General features: G+C 42.1%; 2 protein-coding genes across 6 annotated transcripts in view; one reads left to right on the plus strand and one right to left on the minus strand.

The window, feature by feature from the left end:
• LOC107393707 (probable E3 ubiquitin-protein ligase HECTD4) overlaps positions 1-372 on the plus strand; it is a 48,172-nt gene extending 47,800 nt beyond the window's left edge. For all 3 annotated transcript variants that reach the window (XM_054731379.2, XM_070546456.1, XM_054731380.2), the window contains exon 76: positions 6-372. In XM_054731379.2, coding sequence (XP_054587354.2) covers positions 6-142 — 137 coding nt within the window. In that variant the 3' untranslated portion in view covers positions 143-372. The remainder of the gene's footprint in view (positions 1-5) is intronic.
• Positions 373-1,844: 1,472 nt separating this feature from the next.
• LOC129152962 (L-serine dehydratase/L-threonine deaminase) lies at positions 1,845-4,304 on the minus strand. 3 transcript variants are annotated; one of them, XM_054731381.2, is made up of 5 exons: positions 4,181-4,304; positions 2,618-2,745; positions 2,270-2,497; positions 2,066-2,151; positions 1,845-1,983 (listed from the first exon to the last, which is right to left on the minus strand). In XM_054731381.2, exons 2-4 carry the CDS (start codon positions 2,632-2,634, stop codon positions 2,076-2,078), a joined length of 321 nt encoding a protein of 106 aa, XP_054587356.2. In that variant the 5' UTR covers positions 2,635-2,745; positions 4,181-4,304; the 3' UTR covers positions 1,845-1,983; positions 2,066-2,075. The 3 variants fall into 3 exon arrangements, with proteins under 3 accessions (XP_054587356.2, XP_070402558.1, XP_070402559.1); XM_070546457.1 differs by having other exon boundaries at positions 2,066-2,162; XM_070546458.1 differs by having other exon boundaries at positions 2,066-2,162; positions 2,594-2,745; positions 4,181-4,277.
• Between the last annotated feature and the right edge of the window lie 16,110 nt (positions 4,305-20,414).

Raw genomic sequence — 20,414 nt, forward strand, 5'->3', positions numbered from 1 at the left:
CACAGGCCAGCCTGACTCCCGCTACATCCGCGTGGAGACATGTATGTTCATGGTCAAACTTCCTCAGTACAGCTCCCTGGACGTGATGCTGGAGAAGCTGCGCTACGCTATCCACTACCGCGAGGACCCTCTGAGCGGCTAGGAAGACCCAACATTCCCACACATCCTCAACAACTGTCCCTTATATTTGATTTTATTCCTAAAACCCTCTGGACTCTCCTCTGCTGCACAAACAAGACAGAGTTTTTACAGTGTTTGGCATTACATGCTTTATCAACCTCTTTATTTTTATTGAATTTGATCCAGATTTTGCTTTTCGATATGTCAGGGAATGTGATCTGAACCTGCACTCACCCTGGTTGCACTGATTGAGGAAGGCATTGAAGTAAAAGAGCTGTGATAGTTTTCGTTCTTGTTCCTTTTTCCCTGCCTTGTTTTTAAGTTGAATAAGGTTGAGTCTGCTTAACCTGACGACTTCAGATCAGCACTTTACCGCTGTGTATTTATTTGCTGAAATAGCTTACTTATTCACTGAGATGCTGGAGTTGACCCTGCCTTAAAGGCAACTGTCAAACATGTCTGCTCCTGATGCTTTACCGAGCCTCTTCCCTCCGGATCCCTCTTTAACGGCCGATGCTCAGAGGCATGCCTTTGCTGTCTGAGCCTCTGTTAGGAGGATTCAGCTGGTTGTGTGTGATGATGATGTGAACCAAAAAGGAACATCTGACATTTTTAGAAGGTACGACCTGAAAAAGAGGATTTCTGTTGATGCCTTGGTTCTGACAACATCAGCTGATGTAGAAGCAGGTGTGATCAGGATGACGCCTACGTTTTACTGCCTGTTTGATGAAAACATGACCTGCTGAAGGACACTTCTAATTCATGCCAATGTAAACCCAGTAAATGGTGATTGAAGTCATGTGACCCTTAATCAGGATCAGTCTACACTGGAGGAACGAGCAGCTGGATTTCTTGAGTTTTGCCTTTTCATAGATTTTCTTTGTCAAAATGAAGTTTTTCCCATTTTCTTTCTCTCATAACCAAATGTTTAGCAGTGTAAAAACATATGAGCTAGAAAATGTAAATAGACTGAGGTAATGTTTGACAGAAGCCTTTTTTTTTCCTCTTCACCTCCATATATTAGTTTTGGTTTGCACTACTCTTCCAAAAGAACAAAAGATTCTGAGATGAACAAACTAGAAGATGTCTGTTGGATATCCAGTTTGTTGTGTTGCTACTTTTTATGAATTTTAAAGAAAAAAACAATCTTGGTCATTATTTGTCTCGTACTCAGATGGTTTCAGTTTCTTCTGCACATGGTGAAACACGTTTTCTTGTGTGAGTAAAATCTCCATTTTACTTCAACAGAACCGACAGCTGAACCGGACCGCTTTAAACCGGATCAGTTTAGCTTCTTCTGAAGGATGATTTAACCGCTGCTAACTGGGTTGCTCTCTCTCTTTGACCTGCTCCTCTATGAGCGAGGTTACACAAGGTTATAAAAGGACATATCCATACAATGAGGTGTTGCGATTAAACGTGTGCTGTACATTTACTTGATATTTATTACAATTATTTATGGTTGCATTAACTTAACTTTTACTGTCTTACCTCTGCACATGAGAAACGTAACATATCTAAAATGGATTCTACAGATGTAAAGAATTGAATGGCATTTGAGATTTCTGTGTCATAATAAAGAAATGTCTTCATGTACAGCTTTTGTCCTGTGTTAATGAATCTTTCACTACGTAACTCTAAACACATTTAAAGCACCCAAAAATCCACCAAGCAGCCACAATCGTGTGTTTCTTTAGCATCTGAAGCTGCTCTGTGCTGGTGTTACCCCACACACGACCACCAGCACTGGGCCTTGCTCCTGCTGCAGAGCCAGCTTGCCCTCACCCTGCAGTCTTTTGATAGCGTCACTGTACACAGCTGCTAGAGCAGCACCACAGGCAGCCTCCACCAAGATCTTCTCATCTGGAGGAGGAGAAAAACCCAGCAGAGCTCAGTTTGATGGTCCAATATCTTCTCATGGAATCAGAGGCAGGTTTTTACTCACCTAAAAACGTTCAACAACTTTCACAGCCTCCTGATCGGAGGCCTCTGAGAAAACCGTGTGCTCCTCCACCAGTTGTTTTGTCTGTGCTGATGAAACCCTCACCAGGCCCAGTGTGGTTGCAAAATTGCAAGCATGAGATGAGAAAAAAAATTGGAATGGATTATTTAGATTTTTATTTTTTTCCTAAATGAGAGGAATTAGTACCTTGTAACTGCAGGTAAAGTTACAAGCCGCCCAGCATTCATGGCTGCTTTGAGGCTGTGCGCTCCCTCGGTTTCCATGGCTACAACTGGTACGTCTGCCCAGCCGGCGCGGCGGAGTCCCTCCACCATTGCGTTCAGCAAGCCTTTGCCTCCCACAGACAGCACGACCACTCCAGCCTTCTCTTTCTGGTCTCGCTTCAGCTCCTTCACCAGAGATGTGTGACCCTCCCTGTGTACAGAAATGTTACTCTCTACAGTCACTTACACCAGCGTGGACAACCTGATTTATGATGTAAATTACTAGATATGCTCTGTGGTAATGAACCTTTTATCAGCCATATCACCTCACCCAGCCACTGTAGGCATTCTACGTGTAGAAGACAGCTGACGGTAAGACAGGTATTACTGAGAGATCAGCATCCAGCCTGGGTTGTTTGCTACAAGCTGCTCTCCATAGTCAATGCCTTCATTCAGTGCCTGAAAAAGACACAATGCAGAATCATTTTCTATTTAGTCCAAGATTCAATCAAAATAAGTGAAGGAATTACAATAATAGTGATGCTAAATTCAACCCAACAGCAGGATCTGTTGGTCTGTTATTAGCATCCCTGCCACGAATGATGACATCTGCCCCCTCGTCCCAGGCCTGTCTCCTTCCAGTGATAGGACAGGTTGAAGATCAACATGCCTCATGAATTACATCCTGTTGCCCCAGGCTAGTATTTGTGAGGATGAGTCATGAACTGATGAAACCTTTTGTTTTCATATATTTTGTTCTGGTTGGTTCTGTAACCAGAAAAAACTAAAATACCAAAAAACAGTCCTGGAGACTCAAAAGAGAGAGACAGTGAATGCAAAATAGATACAGCTGTCATTGTTTTATTCAGCATAATCAAAGACTTCTTTTAATTTTGGTAATTTGCATGCTGTCTCTCTTCTAAAGGAACCGCTCACACAGCTGGTATAACCAAAAGATTAACAACTGCTTTAGCAGAGGTCCAAACAGCTGCCAAACACAGTCTCCAGGCTGCTCCAGAGACGGTTCAAACCTGCATTATCTGGAGTTCAGGACAAAAGGCTGTCAAATGTCTGCTTGGAGCACTGAAAATATCTCCCTGACCAGGGAGCAAAGTTGTCCTCAATTATATGTCTTTACTTATAGTCCCTCCAGCGTGTCCTGGTTCCTCCCTTGCACCTCTTCCCAGTTGGATGGGCCCAGAAAACCTCGCCAGGGAGGCGTCCAGGAGGTATCCTAACCAGATGCCCGAGCCACCTCAACTCAGTGTGAACGAGAAACGGATCTTTTCAGAGCTTCGCCTTCCTGCTCAGCTCTGTCTTCAGCACGACATACCGGTACAATGCTTGCGGCGCCCCTATGCTTCACATACACTGCATACCCACTTTTTGCGCCACTGCCTCTGTGTTAGAGCTGAAGCTCAGATCAGCAGAGACTGCACAGGGACTGATGGGGACAGACACCGTTATCAGCTGCTTGTTAAAAAAAACGATCACGGCTTCAATCGCAATGAAAAGCAAGTTATGTCCAAGATAAACGGAAGTCTGCGGCAGCGCAGAGACCGCCCCCATACCCCCTTTATGCCGCCATCACATAATCTTTTATAAAATCGCCACGATTGCGCCACATTACCGCTACGGTCTGATCTTATAAACGACCTTTATCCTCCCCAGGGAGCCGCGGCAAATCCCGTTTTGAAAACGGTCCTGTAAAAACAGCTTACATAACTACAGCAACTACATTCATGTTTTTCTCAAAAATCCTACCATTTGATTTAGAAATTTCCGCCTTTTAATTTCAGGAAGTATTCTGCTTTGCTTGTTTCTGATTTCTCAAATGTGGAATTGAACAAAGAGCGACTCTGATTGTGTGGAAAACACCAGCGTGATTTGTTACCTGTGTAGTTTATCTGGTGTGATGAAGCAGGAGGTTGATGTTTAGCGGAGGGAGCACGTGAGCTGAATTAACGTCAGCTGACTGTTCTCTGATTCAAAACACTACTGCTCAACAAATTACCCACGTGCATTGCGTACATCCGTCTACTGCGTACAAGTCTGTATACGTATGCGTGCGCATGCGCAATAAGTCCGAATGCAATGCGCGTGTTGTCATTTGCATGTACATAGATCAAAGGCGCGCATTCCTATGCCTGTGTGACGTCACTAGACATACGCAACATATAGGTCAGATCTGTCAGACTAAAATCTCGTTTAGAGCAGTCACTTTCACTTCTGCTGAAACTCAACTTTTAGAGATAACATGTCTCAAAGAAAGCCTGTAGATGAGACTCCAGGCGAATCTCGTAGACTTTATTTTTCAGAAAGGGGAAATGATCGGCTCTCATCTGAACAACATGCTAAAATTAGAACGTTTTTACAAAAATCATACCACCAGTTTCAAGCTGGAAAAAAATCTCAGAAGCAATCATCGTTTTCAACAGAGGCTGAGCCAAGCAGGCAAAGACATGACATGTTTTTGGACGGTAGAAATGATCGGCTCTCATCTGAACAACATGCTAAAATTAGAACGTTTTTACAAAAATCATACCACCAGTTTCAAGCTGGAAAAAAATCTCAGGAGCAATCATCGTTTTCAACAGAGACTGAGCCAAGCAGGCACAGACATGACATGTTTTTGGACGGTAGAAATGATCGACCGTGTGGGTGTGGACGGCCAAGCACCTCGGGAACCAGTAGGGTAATAGATCGTTCATTTTCATCATCTAAGAGTGACGAAGAGACTGACCAGGAAAGTAAACAGAATTCAAGAAGACGGATGACTAAACAGAAGCAATTATTGGTTAAAAACCCAGCTCTAGTGGGAGGGACTCCCCATCTTTCTAATCAGGTTCAGCCTGTAATAAAACAGCTAACTGTTTCAAAGGAAACGTTTCCTACTAAAGCGGAGAAGAGTGAACACAGACACGAACAATCAGTTGTGTCTGAACAGCAAAATGTTCACATAGATTTAGATAATTCTTGGGATCTTATTGAATCTGTCAGGCATCAAACCAGCCCTACTCCTGAACTAAGGACTGCAGAATCAGTTCAAATTGACATGTTTTCTGCTGAGGCTGAGCAACATGAACATGTCTCTGGGAAAACTGAATTTGAAGCCCAGACAGCATCTGAGGAACAGAGACCTTGCTCTACCTTGAAAGTGACAACCGCAACCCAAGAAAAGAAGGGTACATTATCTGTGAACTCAGAGAAGGTAGTTTACAAACATAATCCTTTCTCGGATCTAGCATTTGTCATACAGGAGGCCTTAGATGCAATCCAGCTGCAAAAAAGGTCAGATTTAGCAAAAGGAGAAACCTCTGCTGCCGAATCGGACCAACATACCAACCCGATTGCTTTCCAGCTACAGCAAGACGAAATTCCTTTGCAATCTGTGGCTTCAGAATCTGAGCAAGAGGTCATTGAGTGCCACGAGAAAAGACAGGACACACTCCTGGGCTCAATATTTGAAGTCCAGACTCCACCTGAGGAACAGAGACCTTGCTCAACCATGAAAGTGACAACCGCAACCCAAGAAAAGAAGGGTACATTATCTGTGAACTCAGAGAAGGTAGATTACAAACATAATCCTTTCTGGGATCTAGCATTTGTCATACAGGAGGACTTAGATGCAATCCAGCTGCAAAAAAGGTCAGATTTAGCAAAAGGAGAAACCTCTGCTGCCGAATCGGACCAACATAACAACCCGATTGCTTTCGAGCTGCACCAAGACGACATTCCTTTGCAATCTGTGGCTTCAGAATCTGAGCAAGAGGTCATTGAGTGCCACGAGAAAAGACAGGACACACTCCTGGGCTCAATATTTGAAGTCCAGACTCCACCTGAGGAACAGAGATCTTGCTCTACCTCAGAAGTACCAACTGCATCCCAAGAGAAAGAACAAGCATCATTTGCCAACTTAGATCAGGTTCAGTACAAACAAAATCTTTTCTGTGATGGAGCTGAGAAGAGTGAACACAGACACGAACAATCAGTTGTGTCTGAACAGCAAAATGTTCACATAGATTTAGATAATTCTTGGGATCTTATTGAATCTGCCAGGCATCAAACCAGCCCTACTCCTGAACTAAGGACTGCAGAATCAGTTCAAATTGACATGTTTTCTGCTGAGGCTGAGCAACATGAACAAGAACATGTCTCTGGGAAAACTGAATTTGAAGCCCAGACAGCATCTGAGGAACAGAGACCTTGCTCTACCTCAGAAGTACCAACTGCATCCCAAAAGAAAGAACAAGCATCATTTGCCAACTTAGATCAGGTTCAGTACAAACAAAATCTTTTCTTCGATGGAACAGCTGTGATATCTGAGAACTTGGATTCAACCGAGCAGCCGGAAGGTATTGAATCTCTTACTGATTCTCAAGAGACAGCGCCTGCTTCTACTGACGAGGGAAGTCGGTGGGGCTCCTATGCAAAACGCCTACTCTTTGTGGCTACGGGTGTTAGCTTTTTTGCTTTGGGTCAACTTATTTTTAAAGGTGTCACTTATTTGGCTTATAGATGCGCTTCAGACTCCAACAACTTTATGTTAGAGCCACTCTTAACCTTCCAACAAAGTGGACCAGTTCCCTTCTGAATAAGTCCTGCACAGACGTCCACAACGCACTAAAAAACATTGGGTTGTTTTCTCAACCCAAACACAGGGTTGAAGCTGTTGGGTACTGTCATTGGGTAATTTAAACTTTTGTTGGGTAGTTTAATTCCACACAGCTACTGGGTTACTATGCTGGGTCACTAGACCAGATACAGTAACCAAACCCCTGGGCAATTATAACTCAACTGCTGGGTTATTTATACTATAAAAGTTTCATTTTTCTTTGAGAGACTTTTTTCACGAGTGACAAAGGAGCAGGACTCAGAGGATAAATGATCAAGTTAAGTTTCTTATTTTTTAAAGATTGCTTTACTAAATAATTGTGGTATAATAACTTTATAATAAGTTAGCATGTATTATAATTTTTATTATTAGGTGGGCCTAAATGTGGTTGCCACTTTTCTGTTTACTGGTTTTGATTGCTAAGTGACTAGCAAGAATTGCATGTTTTTTTATTAGTCATGGTTGCATCATATACCAAAATTGTTGATAGTAAGACAGTAAATCTGCTATTATGTATATCTGGATTGTTAATTTTTAGTCACAACAATAGATTTTTATATTTATAGATATCTGGAAAATATTTTGTTTGCCAAGTGATGCTAAAAACGATTTTCTATAGAATAAATGTTATATAACGGATTTCCCAAATATAAACGTTAAAACTGCTTAGCATAGATTAAATGGCAAAACTGCATGCCACATTGAGAATTAGCTCAAGTGTCTTTTTCAGGTTCCAGCTTGAAAATTGAATGTCCGACCGGTTTAAATAGCATTAAGTCTGGAAAAAATGGACAATCCTCCATTTCCCCACGATACTGTCAGAGTTGAGGTAGAACAGGTTTTAAAACATCGCTACATCGACCAAGAGAAGACAGCGGTGACACAGCAGTCAAAGCAGCGTCAGTTAGTTGTGTTATTAACTCAACCACTGGGTTATTTGGAAAAGACAAAGGATCGGATAGTTTTTCGCTGTTCTTCGAGGAGACACAGTCAGTTTGCCATTTTGAATAACATACGTAGTTAAATGTAAGGGTTATATTCATAATATTACTGGTAATTACTGGTTAAATGATGCTGTAATAACAGCGCAAGTATAGGCTGCGTTAAATCAGTCAGACAAACGGAGTTAACCGTACATATCTTGTACTGTGCAATTGGGTGGTAATAGACAAAGCTAACATAATTTAGTTTTGCTAATATACATGTGTCACGTTGCGAGTCTGGAGGAGGTTTGGACCCAAAATGCAGACACCCAGAACGACATGAGGCAGGAGTGGATGTAAATGAAAACATTCCTTTATTAGGAAGGAGAACAAAAATTCCAAAAGGACAGGAAGCCAAAAAACCAATGTCCTAAAACTCTGGAGAACGAGAGCTCACTTAAAGAGCACAAAACCTAGAGACCTAGTGACGAGGACCAAAACAACGCTGACACCAAACAATGGACCGACAAAACATTGACACATAGACAGGGTTTTATACACTGGGGAGGATGAGAGGGAGATGAACTGCAGGTGTGTGGGGAGAGAGAGACCAGGTGAACTCAATTACTAATCAGGGAGGAAACTAACATGACCTTAGAATAAAACCTAAAGACAAGAAGAGCAGGAAACATAACCAATAATCTAAGGGGGGGAGAAAAACCTCAAACAACGATGGGAAAAACACACTAAAGAGACTAATAACATGAACAGCTGTAGCTAAAGGAAAATGACCTAAGAGAAAAACCTAAAGACCAGAAGGGCAGCAAACATAACTAATATTCTAAGGGGGGAGCTGAAACTAAAGGAAAATACTACAGAAAGAAAAACTACAGGGGCGTGACTAAAGGGGACCACAGGAGCACAGGACCTGGGAGGGGGATACCTGAGGAGGGAAACCTAGAGGGCTGAAGATCTGGGAAAAAATGGAGAACACCAGGAAACACATGAGGAAGACACAGACAAGGACACATGAGGGTGCTAGGAGACACAAAAGGAGAACCTAGAGAGGGATGGAGAACTCAAGGAGACAAATGAGGGAAGACGCAGATGCAGACCATGACAACATGGCTCTTATTTTAATGAATGGAGTAAGCTTCTTACCAATGGTGATTTAATAAAATAAAAACTGAATGAACATCAGTTTATGCTTGATCCATAATAGTGATCCGTTATAAGTTTTATTAATCCGCGGTGAACAGTCGGTAAAATGATAAGCTAGCAAAGCTATAACCACTATGCTAAAGTGACTTCCATACATTGAGATTAACTTTATTTACAGTCTCAAAATCCAGAAAATTACTTAATCATTATTATAACACAAACGTGTCACAAACGTTTTGTTCTGGGGATTGCATTATTTTTGTCTGTTGCCATTTCGTTTTCGTTGCTAAATGTTCAAGTAAGCATTCAATCAAATTGACATAACACCAGCGCCTGATGCAGGAGTAAAAAATTCTACCTGTCACAAGTTGGGCAGGAGGAAGTTTAGGACCCAAGTTGCAGAAACCAGATGAATGAGGCAAAGGTGGAAGATGAAATAAAAATCCTTTATTTAGGAGTAATCAAAGAAGGCAGGGAGCCAAAAACCACAAATCCAAATGACAAAAACTAGAGATCCAAAAACACTAGAGAACTAGAGACACTAGAAGCTAGCGAGCAAACGAGACAAGGCTGACACGAACAATGAACCGACAAAACATTGAGACACAGACAGGGTTTTATACACTGGGGAGGATGAGAGGGAGATGAGCTGCAGGTGTGTGGGGAGAGAAATCAGGTGAACTCAATTATTAATCAAGGAGAGGGCAGTGAGTTGAAGAGGAAGAAAAATAACATGACCTAAGATTAAAGACAAAACCTAAAAGCAAGAAGAGCAAAATGACTAACTAATAATCTGAGGAAGGAGAACTAAAGAACCGGTGGGGGGAAAGAAACACACTAAAAGAGACTAATAGATGAACAGCTGAAACTAAAGGAAAACACTACAGAAAGAAAAACTACAGGGGCGTGACTAAGGGGGACCACGGGAGCACAGGACCTGGGGGGGGGGGGGGACTAGAGGGGCTGCAGATCTGGGGACACATGAGGAACACAAGGAGACACATGAGGGAGACATAGACAAGGACACAAGAGGGCACTAGCAGATACAAAAGGGGAACCTATAGATGGATGGAGAACACAAGGAGACACATGAGAGAAGACGCAGACGCAGACCGCCGCTGAGTCCGAATCTAGAGGTAGGATGCTTGTGAGAGCGCATTTTGAGGTCGATGACGTCAAAGCGCAGCGACGAGTACTGTCCGAATTCCAAGAATCCTCATTCTCGCGTCCTCAAACGCGTCCTCGCTCCACCCACATTTCGAGGATGGGTCTGATGGATCCTCACAGGAGCAAGGGTATCCCAGCATGCTTTGCGCGCCGGCCGCTGGACTCGACACTCGCAACAACGGCGGATGGAGCGGGACAGCAGTACAGCTTAAAATGTAAGTTAGTTAAAAAAATAGCGGTCAAAAAAATAAAATACGTGTTTGGGCACTTTTGGTTTGTTTTTTATATAAGATCTAATACCGCAAATTGTTTTTTTTCATGTAATTTAAGGCTAAAACATGCCCCACCGAAAACCAGCTTGAATGTTTAATAGGAAAAAACCCACCGTAAACTAGCTTGATCCCAGCAGGCTCTTTAAAAGAAAATAGCGGTAGAAAACTAAGCTGAAAGCGGTTCTGTTTATAGACATTTGTCGTTTGTATAAGTACATTTTAAGCAGAAATCAGCGAGAACGAGCTTGTATGGTGGTTCCGTCATAATTCCCGTTTGTGTGTGTGTGTGTGTGTGTTTATTTAGCGAATAAAGCTTCTCATCATTTGTTTTAAGGTTAACACCCCACCGTAAACTTGCTTGAAAGTCTAATAGGAAAAAACTCACCGTAAAAGAGCTTGCATCTTATGTAATCATGTAACGAACGCCAAAAATAACGAAAACTAAGTTTAATGTTTATTTAAGTTAATTCTTAAGAAACCACATTACTGATTTAATGTTTTTAATTTCATTTTAGGCGTAAAAAAACACAGAACACAATTTTCATCTCCCATTTTGATAAATTAAAATATTGTTTATTGCATGTTTTATCAACTATGATTTATAATATGACTTTGTTCTTCTATTCCTCTCTATTCTCATCCAGAACCAGTACCTTTAAGGAGCATCTGTAATTTCATTATGCCCACAGTGTTCTCTGTTGTTAAATGACAATAAAGCCTTGTAATTCTAATTCCCTTTGTCTGTAGGACTGCAAGTATCCAGGGTCAGGAGAGGGAGTCAGCGGAAAGCCCACTGCTGAAACCTGGCCCTGGTTTGTCCCCATGGACGAGGTGTTGGGACAGAGGCCTTCCACTATGCCTCCTGTCCTTATTGCTTCCATTCTCGAGGACACTCCAGGGCCAAGTGCAGCAGTGGGTGAGACAGAGGACAGGGAGAGTGGTGGAAGGAAGCCGGACTCCTCATCAGGGAGAAAAAGGAGAAGGGCTGATGAGCTCCTTGACCTGATCAGGGAGGACATGAGACAACAGAGGGAAGCAGAGGAGAGGAGAGAAAGAAGGATGGACAGATTTTTAGCATTGATGGAAAGGATGGCAGAGAAATGGTTTTTTTTTTCTTTTAGTTTCTTCTGGTTCAGGTTCTATATATGTGTTTGAATGTTTTTGTTATTTGTTTGAATGTAATAAAATTTCTATTAATTGATAACTCTTTTTTGATCATTAACAGTTTTATTATTCAGTTTTTAACAAGTAAAAACATAGTAAATAAATTGTAAGGGAACACTGTAAGGAATAAAAGTAAAGATAAAAGTAAAATATATACAGTAAACTTGGAAAGCAGGGAGTCTTTGGTGGTGTTGCTAAATCTACTAAACATGGATCGAGGTGGATGGAGTGCAGGAACCGAGATCCGTGGCTGAACGTTTCTGGTTGGCAAGTGGAACATCAGACAGAGTGGTCTGCAGAGGGTGCTTCTGGATGTCTCATCTCACTGTCCACTGCATCGTCCATCAAAAGGGTTTGCTGGGCTGGCTCAATCGACGGCTGTCACATCACTAACATTCAGATATATGCAAAAAAGGAGATCATGAGTACAATACTTGTAACTCTAGCAGATAACAGGACTAAATGATTTTTAAACTTTAAATACAAAGGCCGGTGACGTTTATTGAGCCGTCGCAGCTCCTCAAAAACCACAAATAAAATGAAATATTGCTGTGGATCCATTTTCAACGTGGCTACTAGCTTGTTAGCCTGTTTGCCGCCGCACGGTAGCTAGGCAACGTGACCTGGGGGCGGGAATAAAAACGAGGCTAGTACTGTCCGAATTCAGAGCCGCTGACATCCGGTTTTAGCGGTCTTGCAAGGACCAGGCCTTGCTAGACCGGCGAGGACCCGTACTCACAAGCATCCTACCTCTGGATTCGGACACAGCCCATGACACTACCGGGCATACATACATACAAGCGCATACATGTGCTCTTCTGACTACACTGTGAAATTTTTCGTTGTGAATTTACAGCAAATAACTGGATAAATTTTGCATGACTTTCACAGTAGGAAATACAGTAATATACTGTGAAATATACTCAGCAATTTACTGTAATTTTTTAATGTCATATTTCAGGGTATTCTTGTAAAAGCAGAACTTTTTACTGTAATTTTACAGTTTTATTGACAACACAATTATTGTGATATTACAGTTAATTACTGGGGAATTACAACCTTTTGCTGTACTTAATTACAACAAGACCCCGTACTTTTACAGGGTGTACTGTGAAATGAATGTACAAGTTTACAATTATTTTCTGTGAATTTACAATGCAAACTGAGGAAATTGTCCAGTAATTTACTGTAAAAGTAATGCAGATTTACTGTGAATTTACATTCATTGAAGCAGTGTTGGGAAAGTTACTTTAAAAAAGTAATTAGTTATAGTTACTAATTACTTTGTCAAAAAGTAACTCAGTTATTGAGTTACGAGATTATAAAAGTAATTTATTACCAAGAAAAATAACTGCTTAGTTACTTTTTCATTAAAGGGACTTTACGGAGTTTTGAATTTTTATGCTTGCGATTGCCCCCTCAGGCCAAAAGCGGAACGGCAGCTTCAATGGTAGGCTCGTGCACGAGGCGCGCATGCTGTACGTGCACACTCCTTAACGAAAATAACAGCTGAAACAGTCCTTTGTGTGTGTGTGTGTGTGTGTGTGTGTGTGTGTGGCCCGGAGGACAGAGGACAGGAGAACGCGCAGCAAATTAATTAAATAATTTGGTTCTGTACTTTCTCTTCAGCACAGCTGACAAAGGTTTGTCTGTCAGCTTCACAGAGCTTCCCTTCCCTTGCTTGAAAAATTGTTCCAAAATGAAAGTTGAACCCACATCTTTTTTATCTGTGAATTCAATGCCGTTCGGCGAGTCTCAAATTCAATTAAATTCAATTAAATTCAATTCAATTCAATTCAATTCAAAAATACTTTATTAATCCCAGAGGGAAATTGATTGATGTAGTAGCTCATAATAATAATAATAATCAAGTCATCAAAGAGTTATTGTATATTACAATGGCTGTTGGCAGGAAGGATCTCCAGTAGCGGTCAGTGTTGCAGCGAAACCGAAGAAGCCTCTGACTGAAGACACTCTTCTGTTGTCGGACAGTCTTGTGAAGAGAATGCTCAGGGTTGTCCATAATTTTCTTGATTCTCTGGAGAATCCTTCTTTGCACTATCTCCTCCAGTGGTTCCACAGTCGTCCCCAGAACAGAACCAGCCTGTTTTATTAGGCTGTTGAGCCTTTTCAGGTCCCTGCTTCTGATGCTGCTACCCCCAACAGACGATGGCTGAAGAGATTACACTCTCAACAACAGACTTGTAGAAGATCTGCAGCATCTTGATACAGACACTGAAGGACCTAAGCGTCCTCATGAAGTGCAGTCTGCTGTGTCCCTTCTTGTAAACGGCTTCACTGTTCTTTCTCCAGTCCAGTCTGTTGTCCAGGTGAACTCCAAGGTATTTGTATTCCTCAACCACCTCCACTTCTTCTCCCATGATGGAAACAGTGTTTGACTCCACCCTGTTTCTTCTGAAGTCTAAAATCATCTCCTTTGTTTTGTTCACGTTCAAGGTCAGATGATTGTTTCCACACCATGCCTCAAAGCGCTCCACCAGCTCTCTGTACTCAGCTTCCTGTCCATCTCTGATACACCCGACAACTGCAGAGTCATCTGATTATGTCTGTAGATGACAGGTCTCTGACTTGTACTAGAAGTCTGAGGTGTACAGGGTGAAAAGGAATGGTGAGAGTACAGCCCCCTGTGGTGCTCCAATGTTACTGATCACCTGGTTTGATGTGCAGTTCTTCAGCCTCACAAACTGTGGTCGGTTTGTCAGGTAGTCTTTAATCCAGGTGATAGTTGAGGCCTCCACCTGTGTCGTTTGGGGTTTCTGGCAAAGTACATCAGGCTGGATTGTGTTAAATGCACTGGAGAAATCAAAGAACATGACCCTCACAGTGCTGCCTGCTTTGTCCAGATGACAGTGGATTGGTTGAAGCAGCTGGATGATGGCATCTTCAACTCCAACTCCACGGCGATAAGCAAACTGCATTGGGTCCTGATATGTTCTAGTTTGTTTATTCAGGTGGACCAACAGGAGTCTCTCCAGGACCTTCATGATGTGGGATGTCAGGGCAACAGGTCTGTAGTCGTCATTGACTGATGGGCGAGTTTTCTTTGGAACTGGAACAATGTAGCATCCCCGGTTGAAAAGATGGTCTCTCAAACTGATGGTTCACAATCCTTTTATTAAATAGCCGTGCATGTGAACACACCGTAAGAGCTACAACATACAGAATAAAAGACCATTAGTAAATCAAACAGTGTGTTACCTTTAACCCTTTTGACTTATTTATTAATCACAAATTAATTCTCTTTACCTTTCATAACAAATAACACTGAAACTTGTCAATTATTGCATATAACAGTGAAATCGTTGCATCGCTGCCCAGACATGACAAGATACGTTAGCACCCTCTAGTGCAGGGGTATACGGCCCGCGGGCCAGATACGGCCTGCAAACGGGTTAAATCCGGCCCGCGAGATGGTTGTGTAAATTTCATTTTCATACTTTAGAATGTAGAGTGAAAATAAACTTATCTTTGTGAGCAAGTCTCCTCTGTAATGAGTATAAATAAAACAAAGCTGTGCCCAAGGCTCACACAAGAACTTGAATCACATCCTGAAGTTGGCCGCCACTCAGGATGTGACTTCTGATACTGATGTGCTGGTGAAAGCTAAAAGATGTTAAGTAAAATGAGTCAAATATATTTTAAGTGCTGCATAAAACTGATCTAGCCATGTGATCTGTAAGCTCTTTGAATCACTAAGGAATGTGTTTTTTATTTATTTCTATATATATATATATATTTTTTTTTTTTTCAAATTTTCAAGTACACTTCAGGTGTTGTACTTGTACTATTTTGGATATGTTGTCCTCAGGCTCCAGCCTTGTTTTATATTGATTGTATTAAAATAAAGAAAACAATCTGAAGTTGTTTTTAATTTACCGGTCCGGCCCACTTGGGACTAGACTTCCCTCAATGTGGCCCCTGAGCTAAAATGAGTTTGACACCCCTGCTCTTGTGGGTAAAAAACTTAGCCTTTATGCTTAGCAGCGGTCAGCAGCTACATGCTCCGTATAACAACAAAGTGCATATCTACAGGACAAACTTGGTTACAAACCTTGTTCCCTCATCAACCAGGTGCTAAGAAACTGCTTTCAACTCAGTATTGCACCTTAATAGCCGTTCTTTTTCCCATTCCCGTCCATTAACCATAGAGCACACCTTCTCTCTGTGCATTAGATCTTGCGCTTCGGCTATATAGTTTATGTTACTCGATTTACGGCACCTTGTCGCTCTGTGACTTTCAAAGTAAGAGCATCCGCTCTAACAATATAACAGTCGCTCATAACTTTATGAACTACTTTACAAAATATTAACGTGGTCATTTACAAACAAGGCAGGATGTCTTCCACAGGACTGGAACCTTCTCCTGAGCCAGGCTGAGGTTGAAGAGGTGCTGCAGAATCCCACAGAGCTGCTCTGCACAGGCCTTCAGTACTCTGGGGCTGACACCATCTGGACCTGCAGCCTTGTTCCTGTTCAGTCTCTCCAGCTGCCTCTTCACCTGACATCTAGAGACAGATAGGTGGGAGGGGAAGGTAAATGGGGCAGCAGCATCTCCTGACTTGGTTGAAGACAGATTTATACAACAATTTAAATATAAATTTGGGCATCTTTCTGTAAGAAAATATACCATTAATGTAAAAAATAAATTAAGTTGGCATTAAGAATCAAACCCGGATCTTTAGCACAAGAGTCCAAAGTTTTACTAGGTGAGCTACACCACCAGTAGCATCTTTTGTGTCTGTAACTATTATATCGTTGATGACACCTGAAACAACGTTCAAAGAACGGTTCGGAGCAAAAATGGCTATTTTGTTGCTAATTTGCAGGAAATATTTAGAAGAAAGTAGCTAAGGGTCCTCAGAAATGTAGCTAGGTTCATCACTAGGCGTTAGGAACAGCGACAACGTCGCTGAGTTGGCACTACCCAAGCCCCCACAATGCGGCTCAGAAATTGGTCTCAACCCGGAAGTACCAAAAATTGCAGTTCCACCCTCATCTGCTGGGGGCTGGTGTCAGAAGCGAGCAAATCCTCATTGACTCCCATGTTAAGAATACCAATTTCACAGCAGAAATAAACATGTTTACAGCCTGGTACCAGAACATGTTTTTTGTTTAAATTATCTAGTTCACACTCATGACAACTCTGAGGGGGTGAATTTTTTTCTCACTCTTCTGTTTAAGTGTATTAAAAGCCTAAAATTCTGTATAATTAATGAGCATCCGACCCACGTGACCACAGAGCTAGCTCCATGGAAAGGCCTCAGTAGAGCCTCGGTCTGACCTGGAAACTGTTCCGGGATTTTGAGTCTCTGTGTTTGTGTATTCTGTTTTGGATATTATTTGTGCAATTGTTGGACAAAATGACTTGCTGTGGCATTAATTGCATTAATAGAGCGTCCAAGGAGTCTCCACTTCATTTTTTCAGTAAGTTAAATTATATTTATGTATTTTAGGTCACTGCCACCTTTAAACTAGCTGAGTTTATCGAAGTAGCTAGCTAACTATCATTTTAACATGTAGCATGTACTGTTTAACCATGAAATTTAGAAGTAAAATACGGTAAAATAATTAATAGGGCATATGTCGATGGGTAAAAGGGTAAAACCCAGTGCATTTAACATAAAAATGGGTTGAAATATGACGGAGCTCTTGGAGGGACACTTCTGTGTTCCATTCTCCCACCCGGTTCTCCCCAGCGGTCAGCCCGGTGCATGTAGAAGAAGAAGAAAAAGAAAATATAATTTCTATAGCGCCTCTCAACATAAAAATCACGAGGTGCTTCACAAAAACAAAAAATATAAAAAAAATGTAAAAATATAAAAAAGCATTTAGAAAATGTTTAAAAATATATTTAAAATGAGCAAGAATAAGCAATTGTGATTTAAAAGAAAAAAATGTTAAGAAAGAGAGAGAGTGAATAGGAGTAGGAAGGTGGAATAGGTGGGGAGAGCAGAATAGAGTGGTTGAAGAAGGTCATACAAAAGCCAGCTTGAACAAGTGAGTCTTCAGCTGCTTTTTGAAGGAGACCATTGAGTCCACTGATCTCAGGCTCAGGGGGAGAGAGTTCCAGAGTCTGGGGGCCACAGCAGCAAATGATCTGTCACCTTTGGTCTTTAGCCTGGTGCTGCACAACCAGTAGGCTTTGATCACTGGACCTCAGGGACCTGCTGGGGGTGTAGGGACTAAGAAGATCACCGATGTAAGATGGTGCTTGTCCATGTAAGGCCCTGTAGACCAGAACCAGGATCTTGAAATGAACCCTGAAGTTGATTGGCAGCCAGTGAAGCTGGAGGAGAAGCGGGGTGATGTGGGTGTGTTCGGAGGACTTGGTCAGAAGCCGAGCACAGGCATTCTGAACCACCTGTAGACGGTTCAGGGAGGCTCTGCTCAGACACGTGAAAAGAGAGTTACAGTAGTCTAAGCATGAGGAGATGAAGGTGTGGAGAACTGTCTCAAGTTCAGAGCGAGACAGAATGGGACTCAGCTTAGCAATGTTCCTGAGATGGAAGAAGGAAGAGCGAACAAGAGAACTGACATGAGAATCCAGGGTGAGAGCTGGGTCAAAGGTCACGCCAAGATTCCTGACGGAAGGTTTGGTGTGGGAAGCAAGCTGACCAAGAGAGTCTCTGACTTTGGGAACCAGCTTGACTGGGGCACACATGAGGATCTCAGTCTTATCTTCATTCAGCTGAAGAAAGCTCCCAGCCATCCAGGTTTTGATAGAGTCTAAGCAGGTGTGTAACAGCTGCAGCTTAGACATCTCATGGGGCTTAAAGGAGATGTACAGTTGGATGTCATCTGCATAAAGATGGTAGGAGATTCCTTTGAAGGAGCTCAGGATGTGCTGAAGAGGAAGCAGATAGAGGAGGAAGAGCAGAGGCCCCAGCACAGAACCTTGTGGGACACCATGGGTAAGAGAGGTGGTGGAGGACCTAAACTTGGAGACGGCCACAGAAAAGGAGCGTTCAGAGAGATAAGAGGAGAACCACTCCAGAGCAGATCCTGATAGGCCTACCCAGTCTCTCAGCCTCTCCAGTAGCAGGTGATGGTCAACAGTGTCAAAGGCTGCAGTCAGGTCCAGCAGGACCAGAACAGAACAGTCCCCTGCATCACTGTGAGTCAGAAGGTCATTGGAGACCCTAAGAAGAGCTGTTTCAGTAGAATGAGCTCTACGAAAACCTGACTGTAAGCAATCATAGATGTTATGTTCATCAAGAGCAGCTGGGAGTTGTTTAGCCACAACCTTTTCCAAAATCTTGGAGATGAACGGAAGTTTAGAGATGGGTCTGAAGCTGCTATGGAGAGAGGGGTCGACACTCGGTTTTTTAAGAAGCGGGTGGATTAAAGCATTCTTAAAGTAAGCAGGGACCTGACCAGAGACCAGAGAAGCATTAATTATAGAGAGCACGCTAGGACCGATGGACAGAAAAGCACTTTTAAACAAAGATGAGGGTAAGATGTCGAGGGGGCATGCAGAGGTCTTCATAGAGTTAACTAGTTTGGTTAACTCAGGCAAAGAAACAGGAGCAAAGCTATCTAGGATGATGGGCCTGGTTGGAGTCGGGAGAGGCAGCAATAAGGCTGAAGAAGAGATGCTAGATCACACACTAGGAATGTTATAAATGTCTGACCGATGTGGCGCCTACTAGCTGCTGCGCGGGCTGACCGCTTGTGGAGCTCTCGGACTCGTAGAGAGACCTGACCGCAGAAATACTGCAGCTCAATTCCCTACCTAAATGCAAAGTTTGAGGGACGTGGTTCACTTAATTTAGCTAATATCAGTCTGCACTGCCTTCGGGCTAATTTGTCAAGTTCACAAAATGTGGAACGGGATGTAAGGTTAGAATCAGCGGCGAATCAGCGGCGAATCGGAACATCGGAACATATCTCGAAGCCCTGGCCGACGAAGCAGTCGACATGACTATTACTGTCAGGCTCGGAGAAAATTCGGGTTGTTTTTGTGTCAGTCGGTAATTCTGCAACAGTGACTCTAACTAACGCAGCACTAGTTGACAGACAGCATTACAGCGTGAAATCTAGCTGTACACCAAAGCGTGACCCGGTTCCGTGAGGAATTCTGTTCAGGAGGTCGCATTTCAGGCTCTCTTCACATCATATGTGACTGACTTTTACGTTATAATAACGATCACACACTAGGAATGTTATAAAGCGCCTATATAGGACAGTTTCTTTTGTATATTATCTGACTTTATAAACTCCAACAACAATGTGCTTCTATTATGTTTTCAGGCTAAATCTACCAAAGACATTGGCGGTCAGACTGATTTAGTAGTCTTCAAGAATGCACTTGTCCAGGTTGACGTGAAGCCTTACCCGTAGCAAAGGTGAATTATTTTTAATAATCGCCTATGTAAACATTTTATTATTACCTTCTAGATTTAATTTGTTTTACAGATTATTGTTACACATGATTTTATGCTCTTTTAAACATTTATAAATGTGCTGTTTCTTAGTTTTTTATATAGCCACCCAGTTTAGAGCTGCCAGCTGCTGTGTGTCCTATTTTAATCCTTTTAATATTAGTGGCACCTTCCATTCCACCTGGATCGTGTCACAGATACACAATCCAAACCAATATTACAATAACATAAACTCGTACACAAAACGCTCCTCTTTATAGAGCAAATCTGTCCAGCACATTCTGACAGACAGACCACTTTTCTTCTGTCATGTTGCTGTACAGGACATTTTTAGAGTTTTTCTTTTTAAAGATAAATAGTATTACATTTAAAGAGCAAGACTTTCACATTATCATTTTCCCACACTTTCTGTATACCTGTATTT

Source organism: Nothobranchius furzeri, chromosome 17 (genome assembly GCF_043380555.1).
Source record: "Nothobranchius furzeri strain GRZ-AD chromosome 17, NfurGRZ-RIMD1, whole genome shotgun sequence".
NCBI lineage: Eukaryota > Metazoa > Chordata > Actinopteri > Cyprinodontiformes > Nothobranchiidae > Nothobranchius > Nothobranchius furzeri.

Bases quoted from the DNA above. Each gene is read 5' to 3' on its own strand.
- LOC129152962 (XM_070546457.1), bottom strand. The intron at 2,163-2,269 runs GTACTAATTCCT...GGGCCTGGTGAG, and splicing joins ACTTTACCTGCAGTTACAAG to GGTTTCATCAGCACAGACAA.